At 37.7% G+C, this 21025-nt stretch overlaps 1 protein-coding gene across 1 annotated transcript in view; it reads right to left on the bottom strand.

The window, feature by feature from the left end:
- The window catches only part of SEC22A (SEC22 homolog A, vesicle trafficking protein), a 73062-nt gene that overhangs the window by 50006 nt on the left and 2031 nt on the right, over window positions 1-21025 (bottom strand). Inside the window, exons 2-3 of the mRNA XM_063107977.1 lie at window positions 15179-15379; window positions 982-1145 (exon numbers count right to left, since the gene is read on the bottom strand). Of these exons, the coding sequence (XP_062964047.1) occupies window positions 982-1145; window positions 15179-15360 (346 nt within the window). The 5' untranslated portion in view covers window positions 15361-15379. The remainder of the gene's footprint in view (window positions 1-981; window positions 1146-15178; window positions 15380-21025) is intronic.

The raw sequence follows: 21025 nt of genomic DNA on the forward strand, positions 1-21025 counted from the left end.
ATCCACTTCAAGGAATTGCAAGAAACAAAACCAACTGTAATCTTAAACCAAAGTCTTAATTTTTATAGGCATTATTTGCTCATGAAATATTAAATCTGTCGGACTTACCAGTTGTAATTACGTAAGAACATACACTGTAAGTTACATGTTTTCATAAATCAGTTTTCTTATTTATTGCTTACACTATTAGAATGAACATTCTAAAGAACAAATTTAATGAACCAATAAAAGCCATTTTCTAAATACCTTCCAAGTGGAATTTTATTTTTACTATTGGCAACTTGGTTTTACTTTTTTTTCCTTCTTCATCAGGAGTTGAGCAAACTACTGCTCACATGCCAAATCTAGCCTGCTGTTTTGTTTTTGTTTTTTCGTTTGTATAAGCACCTGGCCAATAACAGGGATCAAACCCTAGACCTTGGTGTTATCAGCACTATGCTCTAATCAACTGAGCTAACTGGCCAGCCCCATGGCCTGCTGTTTTTGTAAATAAGGTTTTATTAGAACATAACACACTCATTAATTTATGTATTAGTCATGGCTGCTTTCAAGCTACAATGGTAGAGCTGAGTATTTGTAACAGAGACTTATGGCTCTTAAAGCCTAAAATATGTACTATCTGTTCCTTTCTATCACATGTTTGCCAATCCCTGCTCTACATTAAGCAGACTATAAAAGATTATCACATAAACACAAAACTCTGAATCTCTGGCTTATAAATTTCTCATTGAGAAATTGTCCTCTGGGGTAAATTCTTTGGGCCAGTAATCACAATCCCCTTCACAGCTCAAACACAATGTTTTCTAATAAGCATCTAAATTAAGTAAGAAGTTGCCATGATTTATAGATCATTTGCCAAATTATTCTAACAAAAGCGAGGTAGCAGAAGTTTCCCTTCCACCCCCCAGTATTAGATAAAAAATTGCTTATGACAAGATGAAGACAAGAAAATGAAAAGGAAGAAAAAAATCAGGCCCTTACCAAATTCAATGAAACAGTATGGTCTGACAGCAGTATTTGTCTTCATCACATTATAAGTAGTAATGAACTCCTTCTGAAGCTCATCCAGGAAAGAGAAGGCGAGAACATTTGGGTAACTTTCAGTGCACAACATCATGTAGCTCACTCCCAGAGAGCTAATAAAACTACAGTGTAAAAAACATTGGTTTTAAAATCTCAAATTGAATCAAGGTAATTTGTTGCTTCACAAGACTGGTTCTATACACCATAAATTGCTGCTACAGTGGCAATGAAGATATTAACATTTATTATATAGTCCAGCAAAAAGTTTAAAGCAACCAAAATATAATACTATTTTAAGTTGTGGTTTAAAAACAGTAGACAAAAATATGGAATATAATACAGAGGACATACACTATGGTTCTAGTACTTCAGTTACTTATCATTTGGAGTAGAAAGCAGGGAAAAGAATATACAAATATATAAGCATTACACATAGCTTAAAGTCTAACCCTTCGTGAACTTTTGAGTCAAAAACCCTTTGGAGATTTTTTTTTTTTGGCAGCTGGCCAGTACCGGGATCAAACTCTGACCTTGGTGTTATGAGCACCACACTCTAACCAAATGAGCTAACTGGCCAGAAATTCTGACAAAAGTTACAGACACTCCCCGCAAAGACGACCAAATAACACAGAACTCTGCACACAATTTCAGGTCACTGACTTCTTGAAATTATCATTGATCCCAGAATCAAATCCTCTACTTCACATGGTAATGAATTATGAGTCATTATGGGGAAAAAAGAGGAATTTGTAAGTTTATAACTACAAAAAAATAAAATAATAGAAGGAGAAAGGAAGACTCTTGTGTACAGCAGAATGCTGAGTGCTGACTGGTAAATGTGAAGGCAGGCAAGCATTGGAAAAGTCAGCATTTTGCAATCAACATAATAAAGATCAGATCAGACAAAGACAATCATGGATGCTAAATCTAGGGAAAAATTCTGAAGAGAAGTGTATTTGCATGGTTTTAAAATTCTTCCCATGGATTGCTTATTAGCTGTAAGAGGGAAATATTATACAGTAGAAACTGGACAACACCTTGACAACATACTGTAACATCACTAATGAGGGGCAGATGGATATCATGTGCTTCCCAATGTGATACTCTGAGAAACAGCACATCACCTATTGCCCTGGACTGAATTGTGTTCCCTGAAGTCCATGTATTGAAGCTAATCCCCACTGTAATGTTGAGGGTGGGAAATTTTATTATAGTAATTGAAAGGTGGGGCTTTGAAGAGGTGATTAGATTGTGAGGATCATGCCCTAGTAAATGAATTAATTATGGTGGTCATGGGTGTGGTTCTGAGGGCTTAAAAAGGAGGAGTGAGAAGTTAGTTTCTCTCTGCTCCACCATTCTTACCGTGTGACACCTGCATTGTTTTAGAGTCACCTCACCTCCCTGGACTTTGGATTTCTCAGCCTCTGAAACAATAAGCAATAAATATTCTATTTCTTTACAAATTACCCAGTTCCAGGCATTTTGTTATAAGCAACAGAAACATACTAATACAGAAAATTGTGACCAGGGAAGTGGGGTGTTGCTTATAGCAAATACTTGAAAATGTGGAAGCGGCTTTAGAAGTGGGTGTTGAGGAGAGGCTGGAAGTAGTTAGAGGAGCAGGCTAGTAAAAGTGTAGCTGCTGGTGGGAGTTTAGAACACAAGAAAACCAAAGAACGTTTGGAAAATCTTAGAGACTGGTTAAATAGTGGTGAGCACAATGCTTATAGAAATATGGACTGCAAAGGCCATTCTAAGGAGATCTCAGATAGAAATGAGAAGGAGCATATGGGAAACTAGGGCAAAGATCACCCTTGCTATGAAATTGCAAGGAACTTGGCTGCATTCTGTTCATGCCCAAAGGTTTTATAGAATGTGGAACTTCAAAGTCCTGACCCAGAGTATTTGGCAGAAGAAATTTCTAAGCAGCAAAGCATTCAGGAAGCCACATGGCTACTTGCAAACAGCCAATGCTGAGTCGTGGCAGAAAATGCATAACATAAAGCCAGAATTTATAGTTCAAAAGAAAACAGATGGCAAAAAATTGGAAAACTTTCAGACTGGCCATGAAGGCAAGAGTGTAGACCAGCAACCATTTGCAAAGGACATTAGTAAAGAAGAAAGGTATCAACAAGAAAAGGGAAAAAAGACCTTGAAGGCATTTCAGAGATCTTCAAGGCTGCCTCTTCCATTACAGGCCCAGAAGCCAAGGGAGACAGAATGGTCTCAGGAAATAGGCCTGAGGCAACCTCTACGGGCTCACTGCCCAGGGCCACCTCAGGAAGCTGCTTCCAGCACCAGCATCCTAGCTGTTCCAGCTGTAGCTAAATTGGCCCTAGGTGTGGCTGGACCAAGATACAAGCTGGAAGCCTTGGTGGTATTTCAAAGGAAGTATGAAAAAGCCTGGGGACCCAGGAAGAGATCTGTTCTGGGGCGAAGTCACTGCAGACAGCCTTCACTAGAGCCATGCCAGGCAGAAACATGGGGTCAGAGTTGCAGCAGAAAAATACCACCAGCACCATGTCTAGTGGAGCTGTGAGAGTGGGACTGCCATGGAGACCTCAGACTTGTGGAGCTACCAGTGTGCAACACCAGCCTGCAAGGGTTAAAGCATGACCGGAGAACAGGAAAGCCGTAGGAACGGAGCTAACTGAGGACTTGGGACCCAACCCCTGCACCAGTATGCAGAGAATGCCCAACATGGAGTCAAGGTACATGATTCGCCAGCTTTGAAAATTAATGTCTGCCCAGCTGGGTTTTGGACTTGCTTAGGATCTGTTACCTCTTTCTTCTGGCCTATTTTTCCCTTTTTGAATCGGAATATGTACCCTATGTTTGTCCTACCATTGTATCTTGGAAGGAGATAACTTGTTTTGATTTCACAGATAGGACCTTGACACTTTGGACTTTTGAGTTGAAACAAGTTAAGATTTTGGGGATGGAATGAATGCATTTACCTGTGAGAAGAACATGAACTTTGGGGGCAAGGGGCAGAATGCCATAGATTGAGTGTCCTCCAAAGTCAATGTATTGAAGCTTAATCCCCACTGTAACTGCTGAGAGTGGGAAATCTTACTACAGTAATTGAAAGGTGGGTCTTAAAGTGATTAGATTGTGAGGACCATGCCCTAGTAAGTGGATTGATAATGGTGGCAATGGGTGTGGTTCTGAGGCTTTAAAAGGAGAAGGAGTGAGGAGTTAGTCTCTCTCAGCTCCACCATCTGCAATGTGATACCTTGCTTTACCACCAAAGAAGACACTCACCAGATGTGTTCCCGGGACTTTGGACTTCCCAGCCTCCAAAACTGTAAGCAATAAAATTCATTTTCTTTCAAATTACCTAGTGCCAGGTATTTCTGTTATAAGCAACAGAAACGAACTAACACAGAAAATGCAATAATACTCTAGCTGAGAATGCACAACCTGAATCTGATGTTAACCACCAGAATGATCAATACTCTATTTTTTTTTAAAAAGGAGACGTGTATTTTCAAAAGAAGATTTTGTAAAAAAAAAAAAAAAAGAAATACAGGTTGTGGAAATGTTTCCAATCAAAGGAGGCTAAAGAGATATGACAACTAAATGCAATACCTAACTCTAGTCTTGATCCTATGCCAGAGGGGGGTAAAATGCTTTAAAGGACATTCCTTGGTCAACTGACAAAAATGGAAAACAGGCAATAAAGTGTGGTACTAATGTTATATTTAGTAAAGCTGATAACTATACTGTAGTTAAGTAAGAGAATATTCCTATTCTTAGAAAATACACTCTGACATAATTAGGAAGAAAGAGACATGGTATTTGTACATTTCTCTCAAATGGTTCAGAAAAACATAACTCAGATACATAGGTAAGAAGGTAGTAGATAAAACGATAAAACAAATAGGTAAAATGTTAACAAAAGGTGAGTCTGGGAATAGGTATTACTTGTACTTTTCTTATTCATAGAACTTTTCTATAAGTTTGAAATTATTTCTAAATAACATTAAATTAAAAACAAAAAAACTACATTAAGTACTGAAACATTTAAATTAATCATCTTCTATGGAAAAAAAAAACTTTCTAGAATATAGTACATACCCCCTATAATAAAAAAGCAAAGCATGGGACACAAATTAACTCTTTTAAACGAATCACCTAAACATCCTTTTATAGTATGTCAACACAGTAGCCTCGATCAGGGCAGTAAACAGAACATACAGGCTGTAACTCCCCACTCTTATGCCAGACACTGCTAATCACAGCAATCTTTACTATCAACCCCTGACCCATATTGGAGTCCCCCCTACACACACTTTTTTTCCTTCTAATAACGCAGGGCAGAATTTGTTATTTTAAATTCAGTTTTTAAGATAAATATGTTCATGATTCAAATTTTAAAAGGATGAAATATGAAAAAGTATACTGTACTTAAAATGCCTTATCCCCATCCCAGCCCACAGATATCCAGTTCCCCTTTTGTCAGGCCATCCATGTTTTATTAGTTTCCTATGTACCCTTCCAATGAGAGTTTATGCAGATGCAAGTGAATATGTGTGTGTATGCACACACACACACATACACCGGGGTACATCAAAAAGTTCGTGGAAAGATTCATATCTTTTAATTCTATTTTTCCCTGAACTTTTTGAAGTACCCTGGTGTATGTGTGCACACACGTATAATACTTATGTGAATCCTTTTGAAAAGACCATCTGAAGCAGCCGAATGATGTGGGGTTGACACCTATTTATCATCTATTTTTAATGGTATGGGATATACCAGTACTCAAACTGTGTTTATCTTATGCTACTGGAATTCCTTTCTGAAGTTCGATGTAATACACAGTTATTTGGTACAATGTTTTTTCAAAGTGTAAGTTGTAATCCATCAACAGGTCATAAAGTTAGTTTAGTGAATTATAGCATTTTCTAAAATACTGAAATAGAATGTAACAGAAAACATTGGAATGTATATAGTTTCATAAAACTTTTGTTTTAGTTTCCTATACATATAAATGTAGTGTTCACAAAGTAAATTTTCTCTTCTTAAGGATCACCGTCAAAAAAGTTAAGCTACAGCATAGCACATTTCTTTACAAATTAATATCTAAATGAAGGTCAAAATATGTTTTTCCAAATGATTTTCTCTTTCCAAAAAATAAAAAGAAAATTCACTGCAATTATCAAAATTCTCTGACATGTCATTAGCATGCAAATATACGCCCTGGAACGTGAACACAATTGGTGATTGGCTTCCACACCCTTAGAACTCCCAACTGGCTAGCTAGGAGTTATTCTAATAATACGACTGAAGTTTTTGGACCCTATTTTTTGCACTTTGTCAGGGTTTTATTACATTTCTGTATTAATAACAGAGTGAACTAAAGACACCTACATGATGGTTTATCCCGAATAGTTTATATTGCTTGTGCTAAAATTAACTATAGAACTGTATGTGAAATAAAAGAAGCCCTGAATATTGCATGTTAGCATTTTCAGGGAGTCTTTATTCCAAAGTCTTTATTTTACTATTATTGCATGCTACTATCTGAAAGGCCATAAGGTGTTCTATGATATTATAATACATAATACAACATTATGGCTTTTCATAGTGAATTTAGCCTTATAATGCTTTCTTTGAAATGCAAAGCCAGTTTTCCAAAAGTATACACAGCTCAGTCAATCTACATTTGTAATCAAAACAATTTTGCTTTTTCAACTATCACTGGGACCAACTGAAAGACTCCCACCGTTTTTCTGAGGACTGACTACTAATGGCCAACTTTCAATTACCCTGCAATGGTAAAGAGCCAAATCATGAATAAATTTTCCCATGAATGAAAGACCCATTTTTTAGCCACTAATATTAACTGCTTTAAATAAGAAAATACTTATTAATATGCTATATGCCAGGTGATGGAAACTTATAACAATAAGCTAAAGAAGAATCTGAGATGATATTAAGGAACCAAAAGTGATTATACTAACAGAGCCCTGGATAAAACAGGGCAAGCAAAATTTGCCTTTGGCAGCCTTCATCTCCTTTTCTCCAGAGTTAATCTATCTTCTGATTCACCTTTTCCCACTATCTTAACACTCCCATACCCCAGAGAATGAAGATCTTGACTTTTTTAGATAATTGATCACAGATAATCCCTAATTTACCTCTTGGTTGTATTCCCAAAGTTTACTGCAACTAGATCTCACTTTTCCACAGAAACATATATTCTAACAGTAACTAGGTTCCTAGGCCAGTTCACAAGAGCCTGTTCAATATATCTGGTGCTGAAAAGCTGTACATATTGCCATTATAAACAGTAGGAAAGTAATGTGATATTAGTAATGAAACAAAACAGGAAATAGGATACACACGTTATCTCCTTACCCATGTGGTTTGGTAGCTATTGGTGCGCTGTATTCCCCTGTTACAACCTCTCCCACCTAACACCTAGTCTCCAATGAGACAACGCTGTCCCCTCAATTTTAGGTTTCAAGTATACTCTGTTCCTCACTATTTCTCAACCAAAAAAAGAGGGACAGGTATTTCACTTCTCCTACCAAGTTAGTTTCTCTCTCCACAAAAAGCAAAAAAATTAGGAGAATTAGGAACACACTCTGTCAAGAAAGGGATTAAGGGTAAGGGCTGGCAACTCTCTATTTTACCAGAGAATAATGTGAATCCTGAAGCCAAAAGACTGTGGTTCAGATATACATTTATTAGCTTTGTGAGTCTGAAGGAGTTTCTTTATATCCCTAAGTCTCATTTACCTCATCTGTAAAGTAGGGGTGATAGTACTACAATGGTTATCTGCCCAGCATCCCTTTTCTCCTTCCCTTTGGGGAATTACCTGCAGCCCCACCACCTATTCCATACAGCTTTGGTAAAGCTGTTCCTCAAAGAGGTGGGGCATGTGATCCAGGCCTGGCCAACTAAGAGTACCCTATCCCCTCTGACCACAATGATTAGTCCAGAAATGGGCCGTGACACAAGCAAAGTCAATTAAAGTCCTATTCTTGAAACATGGAGGGAGAGGAGTTGCTCAGCTGGACTGACGTAAGCTTGGAGCTGCCTGTACAGTGTTTTCCAGTCTGTGGAGAAAACCTATCTGAAAAAGGCAAGAGACTGTAGAAATGAGAAAACAATTCCTGAGAACATCTGAGAAGCCAGCCCCATCCCATCCTGCACAACAACCTTTTTTTTTTTTTTTTTTTTTTTTGTCTTTTTCGTGACCGGCACTCAGCCAGTGAGTGCACCGGCCAGTCTTATATAGGATCCGAACCAGCGGCGGGAGCGTCGCCGCGCTCCCAGCGCCGCACTCTACCAAGTGCGCCACGGGCTCGGCCCTACAACAACCTTTTTTACTTAAGCTAGTGTGAGTTGTATATCTACGCCAGGCAATGGGAAAGAGCTCTATTTCTTAGCTATTCACAGAGCTGTTATAAAGTTCAATAACAATGTAAATAAAGTGCCTGACAATTGCAGTTATTCAATAACTGCGTTACTGTTGAAGTTGTTACTCCTGTAATCAGAAAATATCACCAAAGAGTGAAAGGAAAGCACTGTTAGAGACTAACACCAAAAGCAGGTAGTCCTAAAGTAGCATTCTTGGCTGGAGGTAGCAGTTTGGGGACAAACACAGAGAAAGTACAACCTTGAGAACCTAGGAGGCTCATAGCCCTTATTAGACTTTACATGAAATCGCAGTGAAAGAACTAAGAAAATGTTACTACTTGCACTAAAATTTACAATAGGGTATGATTGACCTCCCACAGGGTATTTGTATTTTCATAAGATAGGCTTCTCAGTGTTTAAAGAGAACTCAAAATGTACATCTATGATTTTTTTTCTTTGGTAGCTGGCCAGTACAGGGATCCAAACCCTTGACCTTCGTGTTATAATACAATTAAAATTTTTAAACCCCCAAAATCAATTGCAAAGTTTTAAGATCTCATATACACACCTTAATTTTCATATAATTTATAATTATTGCTTTAGTCACTGTTTTTTCTTAAGTATAATATAAGTTGATTTATTAAACATTTATTACAGTTTAAGAAAAGTATCCTTCAACTTATGAAACAGATGAATTCCTTAAAATTTTATATAGAGAGAATTATAATATCACTGTGGAATGTGAAAGAAATCACAAAACTGGATACCCCCACACTCTACCCCACCCTGCCCAGTCAACAAGTTCAATCAACAAGGTTTCTCCAGAGTTGAAACCTTTTGGAGAAAATGAAGACTTAGCTCCATAGCACTCTGAACACTGCCCTACCCCTAAAACAACCATCACTCATTTAGCAGCTACTAGGACATGTGCAAGGCATTGTGCTAGCCCAAGCCATGTTCTGTGGAATGTGCTCCATTATCTAAATTGAAATATCTGGCCACTACAATCAGATGAAATTCACCATTTTCCCAATACACAGAGGGAGAATATGAAAGAAATTTTCTCAATTTTAAACGCTACTCTCCTAATTTTTTTTCTTAAAAAAAAAGTCTTTCCCTTGCTTATCTTATGTACCACGTGATTCAGCACATCATTATACACTTAGTTACTTTGGTACCTCAATTTCCATACAAATTTGAAAACCACACCACTAAGAGATGAGGTATCAAAAATAGTATAAGCCAGGGAAGATCAATTTCCTCAGTCAGTTATAACCTAGTTACAGAGAGAGGATAGAGAAATAAAAAGTGAAATTAAAAATAAGAAATTTTAATAAATGATGAAAAAGGCAGTCAAACACTTTCTACAGGTGATCTGTGAAGAGAGTGAGATCATCAGAGAGATGAAATGGTAATGAGGAAGAAGGTGATTCAAAAGAAGGAGGCCATAAGCTGGGATTTGAAGGAAAGAAGCACTTAACATGGCTAGGAGAGAAGAGGGGCAGGCTGATGGCAGTTTCAGGCCATGCTACTGCAGATCTGTGAGTTTTATCTGGTAAACACATGGTGGTTAGAAAAAGAATCATCACATGAGAATTTGAAAAGTCAGATAACACACAAATTCCCAATTTTATGTATTTCAGTCTAAATTCATTGTTATATATTGTAAAAACCTCAATAAACTAGAAACCAACTAAAGAGACCCCTTATTCATGATAGAAAATATGTAAAATCCAGGTTCTTGCCAGAAACTTGTTCAACTGCCTTTTTCATCATTTATTAAAATTTCTTATTTTTAATTTCATTTTTTATTTCTCTGTCTTCTCTCTATAACTGGGTTGTAACTCACTGAGGAAATTGATCTTCCCTGGCTTATACTAGTTTTGATTCCTCACCTCCTAAAAATTCTGCTTTCTGATCCTTTTTAAAAGCTTGCCTACAAAAATAACATGCATAGAGGTTTTTCTGTGCACTGTTCTGAAAGTCATGTAATCTATTTATTCCTCTAGACATATCCGAATTGCATTCTTGGATCAGCCCAGATTAGTCCTTTGCTGATTTATCCTACTCCTAAATTCTCTCATAAAATTGCTTTTTGCATCATGCCATTTGCTTACACTAAGGAGTATAAGAAAAATCATAAAAAGCTCATTATTATGGCTGCTGCAAGAATGCTATCCAAATCCTGTCCCTCTTTATGTACATCAGGTCTTAGCAACATGAAAAACAATGTTTTTATCCAATGGACACTGATCCCTGTAACTGACCCTATCAATTATCCCCTTTTGCTTTGGCCACAAGGAAGTTCAGAGCAATATTTGCAGCCCTTTTCTAACTAATGAATGGACTATGTAATTTACAACTCCAGAAGGAAATGTTACCTCAATTTATTATTCTTCTATTTCTATTTTTCTTTCATCTGATCCCCTTATTTGTCCTCTAGAACTTTTTTTTTTTTTTGTAAACTGCCTCAAACCCTCTGTGGGGAATAAGACAGGGTATGAATAAATAAAAAATCCAGAATTCACAATTAACCAGATTGGGGGGGGATATTAAAATTTTACTACATTTTTACTTTACTGTTAAGAAAATAAGGCAAAGGAATGAAAAACGTTTGCAAAAAAGTTGTTTTCTTTTAAGTCCAGGATACCTACAGAATTAATATACTTTCAAGCCAATCTCCTACAACTTTGACATCTGTCTATACCACTGTACAATAACAACTGAAACTCAAAAGACCCAATGCTCTAAAAAAGCCTATTAAATATTAAATGCTTTCAGGTTTTTTCTCCAAAACATAGAAGTAGGCTAAGACATCATTTTAGATATTCTTTAATCACCATCATCACCACAATATTTTCTAGTTAAACCCTCGGAAAACCCACTTAAAATAACATCTCATTATCTTACCACTACCCAGGTAATCCACGTAGCTGTGGACATTCTCTTAAGATTGTATTCTGGACTTCTGGTCAAAATGGCAGAATAGATGGTCCCCAGCATCACTTTCTCCCACAAATCAACCAATTTACAACTATAAAAATGCAACAACAGCCAAGGTGGGGTCACTAGAGCTCAGGGGAAGAGGAGGAGAGACCTACGGAGTGTATGAAGGCAGGAGAAGCCATGATGAGAGAAAGAAAAAACTGCTTGGACCATTTTGAGCCCCAGCCACATTCAGGTTAGAGCTGGTGAGCACACAGAGCAGGAGCTGGCAAAAAGCCACAGCTGTGCCCTTTGGGTGAAGTTGCTTGGAGGTGGTAGGGGAAAAGAGGGCCTTGGTGGCTCACAGGCCAGCAATACCACTAATAGGGTTCCCATGGACCCACAAAGGACCAAGGAGCCACAACAACTGAAAAAAAGGAGCCACTCAGAGGCCAATGAGTCATCACAAGGGACCAGAGCACAGCCTGTCCCATGGGAAGTGTTTGGAGCATGGGTGGTGGGGGAGACAGGCCCATTGAGGGAACACTGGGGCACAGCAAAGACAGCTGATCTGCCCCCCAATCAGAGTAGGACTACTCAGAGGAGACTGTTGAGGAATATAGAATTGCATGGGGTGTGGTTTGATGAAAAGACTCAGGCCCAGACCAGAGTTTCTACACAACCCAGGTGCACCGGATTTCACTAGAACTGGAAGTACCTATGAAGTCAATCGTTAAAACCTGAGCTGCACAAAAAGCCTTCCCTAGGGAATTAGCAGCAAAGCAGCAATTTAGCTCAACCACACAGCTCAAGTACTGGTCCTCACAGGAAGTCCCCTCATTTTAGAAGTAAGCAAAGGACAGCAAATTAGTTCCAGTGTAGAGTTTGAGTGGTGGGAACAGCAAATAATCCAATACATAACTGAAAGAAAAAACAAAGTACCCACAACCAGAGACAAAGTTTGATATTAACTAGTAAAGGTCTCATTTCACCAAAGAATACCTATAACACCTAGAAGAACTGGAAATCCCCTGGGCTACCAAACCAGAAAGGGGGAAGGGCCAGGGGCCTCAGCCATGCCCCCCGACAAGTGCAACCACCCCAGGGACAATCACTGAACTGCTGCAGGAAGAGCCCTGGGCTCTCCTGAGCTGGGGTAGTGGGGGGCCTTGGGCCTTGGTCACAACCCCCCAACACGAGCAACCAGCCCAGCAACAATCACCAAACCATAGCAAGAAGAGCTCCAGGTTCCCGAGCTGGAGAGGTGGGAGGTGAGGGCTTTTGTCACACCCCTCTGACATCTACACCCAGCCTGGCAATGACCAAGCCACCACTGGAAGCCACTCAGTCTCCCCTGTGGGAATGTGGGGGGTGCCATAGGCCTCGATCCAGCCCCTCCTCCTTCCATCACATTTCCTTCCCCTTTCCCCTCTTCCCTACCCTCCCTATTGCTCTGCAACAACATCATAGAATATTAAAAATATATATTAATAAAATTTTTTTTTTTTTTTGTCATTTTTTCGTGACCGGCACTCAGCCAGTGAGTGCACCGGTCATTCCTATATAGGATCCGAACCCGCGGCGGGAGCGTCGCCGCGCTCCCAGCGCAGCACTCTACCGAGTGCGCCACGGGCTCGGCCCTATATTAATAAAATTTTTAAAAATTGTTTTTTAATGATTGAATTCTGGGCCTCTCTCTAAACTCAGTAGGCATTTCTACACTCATAATTTCAACCACTTTTTTCTATGTGAATGATTCCAAAATCTCCATGTTATAACCAATTAAAATGTTCAAAATGGAGCTTCATTATCTTTCTCTTCTTCCTCATCCCCCATAAGCAATCCCTTCCAAAGACCTCATTTCTGACGACAGCCTCATTCTGTCCAATTCCAAGGCTTCAGTCATTTTTGCCCCTTCCTTAATCTCTGGTATTCCATCCTAACAGGCTTGATCCCTTCTTCCTTTGAAGTATGTTTCTGTTTGGTATTTTCTTTTTCACTGGCACTTTTCCTACTTCAGACTCTAAGGATAAGTTGAGCATTCTGCATTGTCTCTCTCCATTCAGCCTTTCGGTTTCACCTTATGTTCCACTATCTCAAAATTGTTTTTTATCAAGTAACTTCCCTCAAACCTGCAGCAGCAGCTTCCTGTAACCTACTACATCAAAACTGACATCCCTCAATCTGAACTTTCAGGGCAATCTAGGATCTGTCACCACACTATCACATGTCTCATACCTATTCCTGAATCACCATCTACTACACCTGGCTAAGCAGGTTAATGCACCTACCCTGCTAAGTCACATTCTTTGCTTATTATGTCACTCCTCCCTACACCTGGAATGCCCTCCCTGCCTTAGCCAAACCTTATTAACTCTTTAGGACATGGCTCATGTTTCATCTCAATAATGAAGCCCTATGTTTATTATATCCCATATGGACCTTGCTCTTATCTGATTTTCTTCTGTATACATAATCAGTACCAAACTTCCCAGAAATTACTTGTTCTCTAATTGTTTTACGTGTATGCTTTCCAAGGTGGTCTCATCCACTCCTATGGTTTTAATTACAAGCTGTAAGCTGACTCCCAAATGTAAATCTCCATACTTGTCCTCTTCACTAAACTTCAGACTCATATATATAGCTGCCTGGCTGACAGTGCCCCCTGGATGTCTCATGGGCATCTCAGATTTAACATGTCCAAACAAAACTCTTTTGATTTTTACCAATGAAACACACTTATCCTCTCCAGGTTTGCTCATTTCAGCCCCATTATCTATCCAGTTCCTCAGGCCAAAAGTCTATAGGTGATTCTTGATTCCTCTTTCTCTTCATATCCCACTTCCACTAGGAAAATTTGTTGTGTTCATCACAAAATATAGCCCAAATCCAACCACTTCTCTTCATTATCACCTTAGTTCAAGTCACAATCATCACCTCTATCTGAACTTCTCTAAAAGTCTCCTAATTGATCCCTCTGCTTTCACTCTTTCTCCCTTCTGGCCCATTCTTCACAGAGTAGCCAGAATGATCTACTCAAAGCCAAAATTAGATCATATACTTCTACAGCTTAAAAATCCTCAATGGCTTCATCTTGCATTAGACTCAATAGACTAACAGACTCCAAACTCGTCATGACCTAAAAGGCCCCTTATAACTTGTCCCATTCCTAACTTTCTGACCTCACCTTCTGTCACTCTGTTAACTGTCCATAATGCTTCAGCATCACTGGTTTTCTTTCCATCTCTTGATATGTATCAAGATATATTCTCATTAATATTCTCCACTGGCTATTACCTCTGCCCTGCTCTTCATGCACAGCATTCTTCATATAACTGCCTCCTCTCTCATCTTTTAGGTCTCTGCTCAAATGTTACCCTTTCAGAGAGTCCCTTGACAACTACAGATAAAATCATTCTCTATCCCATTGGCCCAGTTTTACTTTCTTTATACATAATATACTGATAAGTGCTAACCCCTCCCACTAGAATGTAAGCTTCTTCAGTTCTTTGAGGGCAAGTACTGAATAAATTTTTAAAAATTTCCCATTGTAGTTTGTCTACTACAATCTGGGCATGTAAGAATGCCAATAAATACACCTAGTGATCAATTTATAAGAAGGAATATCTGTGATCTAAGAAACTACAAAATTTCTAAAGCCAGATATAAATTCAGAAAACTGAAGAAGTTTGATGACATGATGCTACAATTTAGTATAAGTTCAGAATAACATGATTCTTGACTTGAACAAGTTTTCCTAAACTAAAAAACACTAATTTCTATTGCAACCACCTATACTTCATTAAAATGACAACTTATAGGCAAGTGATTCTAACGAAGCAAACTAAAGTCTTACTTAATGTTATGATGTCCAGTTTTCAGTGTACATCTATCAGGAAGTTGAGCAAGTTTCCTCGAGAGCATTTTAAAATACTTTCTGCACTCCTGCATTCCTGGGCTTTGTTCATAATCAGTAGAAGCAGAAAGTGGCAGTCCATCTCTGACACGAATTACTGAGGCAGACAGAATCATAGACATTTCAACCAACAGAAAAGACCTAAAACAAAATAAACAATTTGGGTTAGATAAAAATGAAAGCCAAAGCTAATAAGCACATGCAACTTACTAGTAATCAAACTACTAATTAAAACAACGACAAACTATGCTTCACTTAAATAAGATTTTAAAGAAATAATACTTGCTTCTGTCTGGCATTCTCATAAATAGAAGAGGAAGTAAAAACTGGTATAAACACCATTCTAAAGACAATTTGGGAATTTCAACAAGAATTTTAAAACATTTATACACTCTGACCTCAGTAAGTTTAAATATATAACCATATCCTGAGGAAATAATCAGAGATCCAGACAAAATTTTAAACAGAAAGACATCCTTCCAGTCAAATAACTGAAAACAATCTAAACTCCTACAATAGGGTGGTAGTTAAGTAAATGATAGTACTGTATACTCATATGACAGAATATAATGCAGCATCTAAAAGTTATGTTTGTGAAGAAAAGTTCAATAATGTGTTAAGATGCATATATTGTTAAGCAGAAAAAAGCAAGATAATGGCTGACCAGTTAGCTCAGTTGGTTAGAGCATGGTGCAGTTAACACCACCAATGTCTGTAGTTCAATCCCTGTTTTAGCCAGCAAAAAAAAAAAAAGTACAAAAATTGCAAATGTTGTTTTCCACAAAGATAAAGAGAACGAAAAAGAAAGGAAGAAATGGAGAAATAGGTATAGGAAAAAGGTCAAAATCAGAATAATGCTCACGTCTAGGAAATAGTATTACGAGTGACTGTAATTTTATAATATTCTAAATGTTCACAATATTCCATGATGGGCACATATTGCTTTTTTAGTATGAAAATCAATTATAATAAATTCTAAAGCTAAAGTAATACTGGTTTTAATGCTGTTCTCAATCTTTTTACCAGAAAGTAAATTATAATGGCCTCTTTACTGGATTCTGGTCATGCTTTACAAAAACAGATAAAAGGACTTTTCTGGCCTTGGTCTGAAAGACATCAGGTAACCAGTCTAACTTTGATAAAATACACAGTATTTCTCAAACTTTAGCTTATATAAAAAGTCAGAAGTTTGTTTAGAAATGCAGATTTCAGGGCCCACCCCCCCAAAATTCTGATCTACAGACTATAGGGTAGAGCTTGAAAATCTTCAATTTTAACAAATTCCCAAGGTGATTACTATGCTTATTATCTAAGGACCATATTTTGAAAAACACTGAATTAAAAACCATGTCCACTGTCTGAGATTAAGTGATAAATCTTCTCTGTCAAGCATTAAGAATGCAATACCACTAAATGCTTCTTCACTAGCTGTAAGGGCAACTGGTAAAAATTCAAAAATTTGATTAAAATGTCATAAGCTTTTTTCAGAGATATTGTATCTCAGAGACTAAATTAATCCTTACCTGCCCACTTCAGCTAGGTCAACATTATCCCATTCCAAAAATGAAAAACTGAGTAAGTAATATATCAAAAAATGCCACAGAAAACCAATTACTCAGAGTTTGGAAATAGTTGATAGTTTTCATTGCTGTGTGAAACCAAAATCTGACTGCTCATTCATGGTGGCAACTGTTCTGACAATAAAAAATGAGCCCAACTAAGAAAGCTAATGCATTGAATTTTCTATATCCCCTTTTCCTCTTTTCATGAGGAAATTGGAGGAATCCCCAAGTATTAATATATCATTACCCTTTAATATTATTCTCCTCCATTTATTTAAAAGGAAAAAAGCAGCAAATTAAATTAGCCCCTTTACTATAGTGGAATCTTCAAACTAAAGTCCCAGTGTGATATATCCAAATCAGCCTTTTTTTTTTTTTCTTTCCTATTTATCCAGTTTCTCTTCTCTCCTACTAGCAGTAGGAAGAGAAAGCTGGGATCTCTGAAGGGTGATATCTGTACTATAAATTTCTCTCTAAATTTGTTACCACATTTTATTTAATTATTAAATCACAATTGTAACATTTAGCCTAAGTGTTAGAAAGTAGGAGAACATCTTAATTCATACCCTTAAGCGTTCATTATTTAAACACAAAACTTTTATCTTTCCAGAAGTACTCTGCAGCACAATGAACGTTCTGGGAATTAACGTGAGGTTGTGACCTATAGTTTCAAACATCCATATTCTTAGTATTTAAAAATACAGTAGTCCCCCCCTTATCCTCAGGGGATACGTTCCAAGACTCCAGTGGATGCCTAAAACCTCAAATAGTGCCAAACCCTACACAGTTGTCCCTTGGTATCTGCGGGAGACTGGTTCCAGGATCTCCTGTGGATACCAAAATCCAGGGCTGCTCAAATCCCTGATATAAAATGGCACAGTACTTGCATATAACCTATGCACATATTTCCATTACTTCAAATCATCCCTAGGTTCCTTATAACTCCTAATACAATGTAAATGCCATGTAAATAGTTGTTATACTGCATTGTTTAGAGAAAAACGAGAAGAAAAAAACCCTATACATGTTCAGTAGACCCAATTTTTTTTCCTGAATATTTTTGATCTGCAGTTGGTTGAATCTAAGGATGCAGAACCCATAAATACAGAGGGTTGACTATGTTTTTTCCTACATATACATACCTACAATAAAGTTTACATTATAAATCAGGCACAGTAAGAGATTAACAACAATAGCTCATAATAAAATGGAAAAATTATAACAGTAAACTGTAATAAAAGTTATGTGAATATGGTCTCTCTCAAAATATTTTGCTGTACTGTACTCATCTGTTTTCAGATCACGGTTGACTGTGGGTAACTGACACTTCAGGTGAAACTGTGGATAAGAGGAGACTACTGTAGATAGCATTCTTTTGTGCCTGATCTTTCTAGGATCCTGATAGAAATATTAGGACTAGTCTTTATTAATAGGTTGCCAACTTTCACATAGTCTTCAAAGTTACTCTTTTCTTTTTGATGACTTGGAAGACAGAATATGATTCACACTTCCTATAATATGTGCTTAGAAATGATATGATTCATACTTCCTATAACATGTACTTAGAAATGAATACCATCTGTAAGCTCCATTCTTTTAACAAACATTTACTGAGTATCTACTGTATACCAGGGGTTACTCCAGACATTAGGAATACATAGTTCCTACTATAAAGAAACAACAGCCCCCAATCAGAGAAATTTAAATGAAAAGCACGAACACAACACAGGCTATATTGTCTACCATTTTACTAATTTAAAAACTAAAGTTAGACAAACTTGCGTTTCAGATATTCCTAATACACACTTTATGCCTGTAACAAAAAGCAGAACATAGCAGTTATATTGCCTGTCAAAATTCTTAAAAGGCTGTCAGAGGATAGTTTCTATTTACCAGTAGATAAGATTTTTCTGAGAAAAAGTTAAATCTCTTCCTCCCCCAGTAATTGCACCTAGCATCCAAACCACTTGGATTTAGGAAGCAAAAGAAACTGGGATAAATGTCCAATGAACAATGCAGGCTTAACTAATTTGTAGATAGACTCCAATCACCTTAGGATAAGCAGTCTCTCCTCTATCAACTCAATAAACATACCCACCTTTTTTTTTTCTTCTTACCTTGGATTCTTAATGTAGTTTATTTTTTAAAAAAGAAAGAAAGAACTCTAATCTTATATGTGCTATGCTAATAGAAAAAGGAATCTGCCCATATCAAGGTCAAGCTAGGGTTAGAGCACCCATAAAGTCCAGGCAGATGATATGGATTGAATTGTGTCCCCCAAGTTTTCTCTATTAGAAGTTTAATCCCCACTGACAACATTAAGAGGGTGGGAAATCCTATTATGGTAATGGAAAGGTGGAGCCTTAAAAAGGTGATTAGATTGTGAGGACTGTGTCCTCCTGAATGGATTAATCCATTGATAGGTTGTCATGGGCATGGTTCTGACAGCACATGAGTTCATGCTCTCTCTCTCTCTCTCTCTCTTTGCCTCTGCCATTTTGCCATATGACACCCTGCAATGCTGTAGAGTAACCACCAAGAAGACCCTCACCAGATGTGTTCCCTGGACTTTGGATTTCCCAGCCTCCGAAACTGTAAGCAATAAATATTGTTTCTTTATAAATTACCCAGTTTGAGGTATTTCTGTTATAAGCAACAGAAACAAACTAACACAGCAGGATCATGGTTGGGAAAACCAAGGAACAACTAGTCAAACTGTGGAAGGCAAGAGTCTACAACTTGCATGAGAAGATTTAGGAGCAGTTAGTTTTCATATTAACAAGGCCATGGATAAATTTTTAAGCCATTGGTCCACTTTTCCTCACCTTTAACAGAAAGAAAATATTACACCTGTCTTCAGACAGCTGCAGAAAACACATAGGGAATCTGAGTAGTGGCCTGCATTTCCTTTCCCCAACAGCAACTGTTGGAGGAAAAAGCCCAAATTAGAATCTAGATAGATCTGGGTAAACTTTTATCTAAAGGCTGAGCAAAATAGACTACTATAGCAGTGGTTAGCAACCTCTTAAGACACAAAATAAGAAGACACTGACCCCTCTTGTTCAGAACCTTGTGGAGTAATGACTTTGGGCCCAAGGTATCAGGAAGGCATCTCTCAAAAAGTAATAAACAAAATCCAACATATAAGTAGAATTTATACCTATTTTCTAGCCAAATGCTTTCATAAATGCCTCTTTTAAGAGAAAAACATTTCATACTGGAGTCAATCACTCATATTTTCTTTAGGCCATCATTTTCAAAACTTCATCATCCAAGTACCACTTTCAGAATTCTTACCTTATCTGCACCCCACCTGTACAATCTTTTACCTAATATCGATCTTTCAATTGACTTATGCCTTAGTCTGTTTCTGTTGCTTATAACAAAATACCCGGAACTGGGTACTTTATAAAGAAAACGAAATTTATTGCTTACAGTTTCTGAGGCAGAGGAGTCCAAAGTCCAGGGAACATATCTGGTGAGAACCTTGGTGATGGCGATAGTGATGGCAGAGTATCACATTGCAAAAATGGTGGAACAGAAAAAGACTAACCTCTTCATTCACTCTCCTTTTAAAGCCCTCTGAACCACGCCCCTGACCACCAATATTAATCCATTCACTACGGCATGGTCCTACAATCTAATCACCTCTTCAAGGCCCCACCCACCTTTCAATTACCATAATAGGATTTCCCACCCTCAACAGTTATAGTGGGAATTAAGTTTTGGGGGGACATTCAACCCAAGGCAACTATGTTTTAGCTATAATATTTGTGAAATCAGTTTTGAAGTGTCAGGTAGTTCTCCTAATTTAAATTAAAAGAAATGACAAATATATTTTTTGTTTTATTCAAATATGTGTGTGTGAAAACCTTTTGGAGAATTATTTTTTAAATGTTCATCTGCTTATTAAATTATCTTGCATATATGATGGTACCAAAGTTTGGGAAACACTACCTCGGTACATATTATTTTATTAAAAGTGATAGCTGAGATCTGTGGGAATTGTGGTGGGGGAATTAGTTTGGGGAGAAAGATACACTAATTGTAATGCACAGGGTGCACCGAATGAAAAGGGAGAAGAATTTTACATAGCCATAGGTTAGCAGGAAGGCACTTAGAAAACAGAGCATGAAGAGGGGAGGGAAAAAGGGTACCAAGGACAACCAGAATTTATCCTGCTTCTCTGTCTGTGCTCCCTACCTTACTAGCAGTCTTTGATACT

Source organism: Cynocephalus volans, chromosome 1, assembly GCF_027409185.1.
Source record: "Cynocephalus volans isolate mCynVol1 chromosome 1, mCynVol1.pri, whole genome shotgun sequence".
Taxonomy (NCBI): Eukaryota; Metazoa; Chordata; class Mammalia; order Dermoptera; family Cynocephalidae; genus Cynocephalus; species Cynocephalus volans.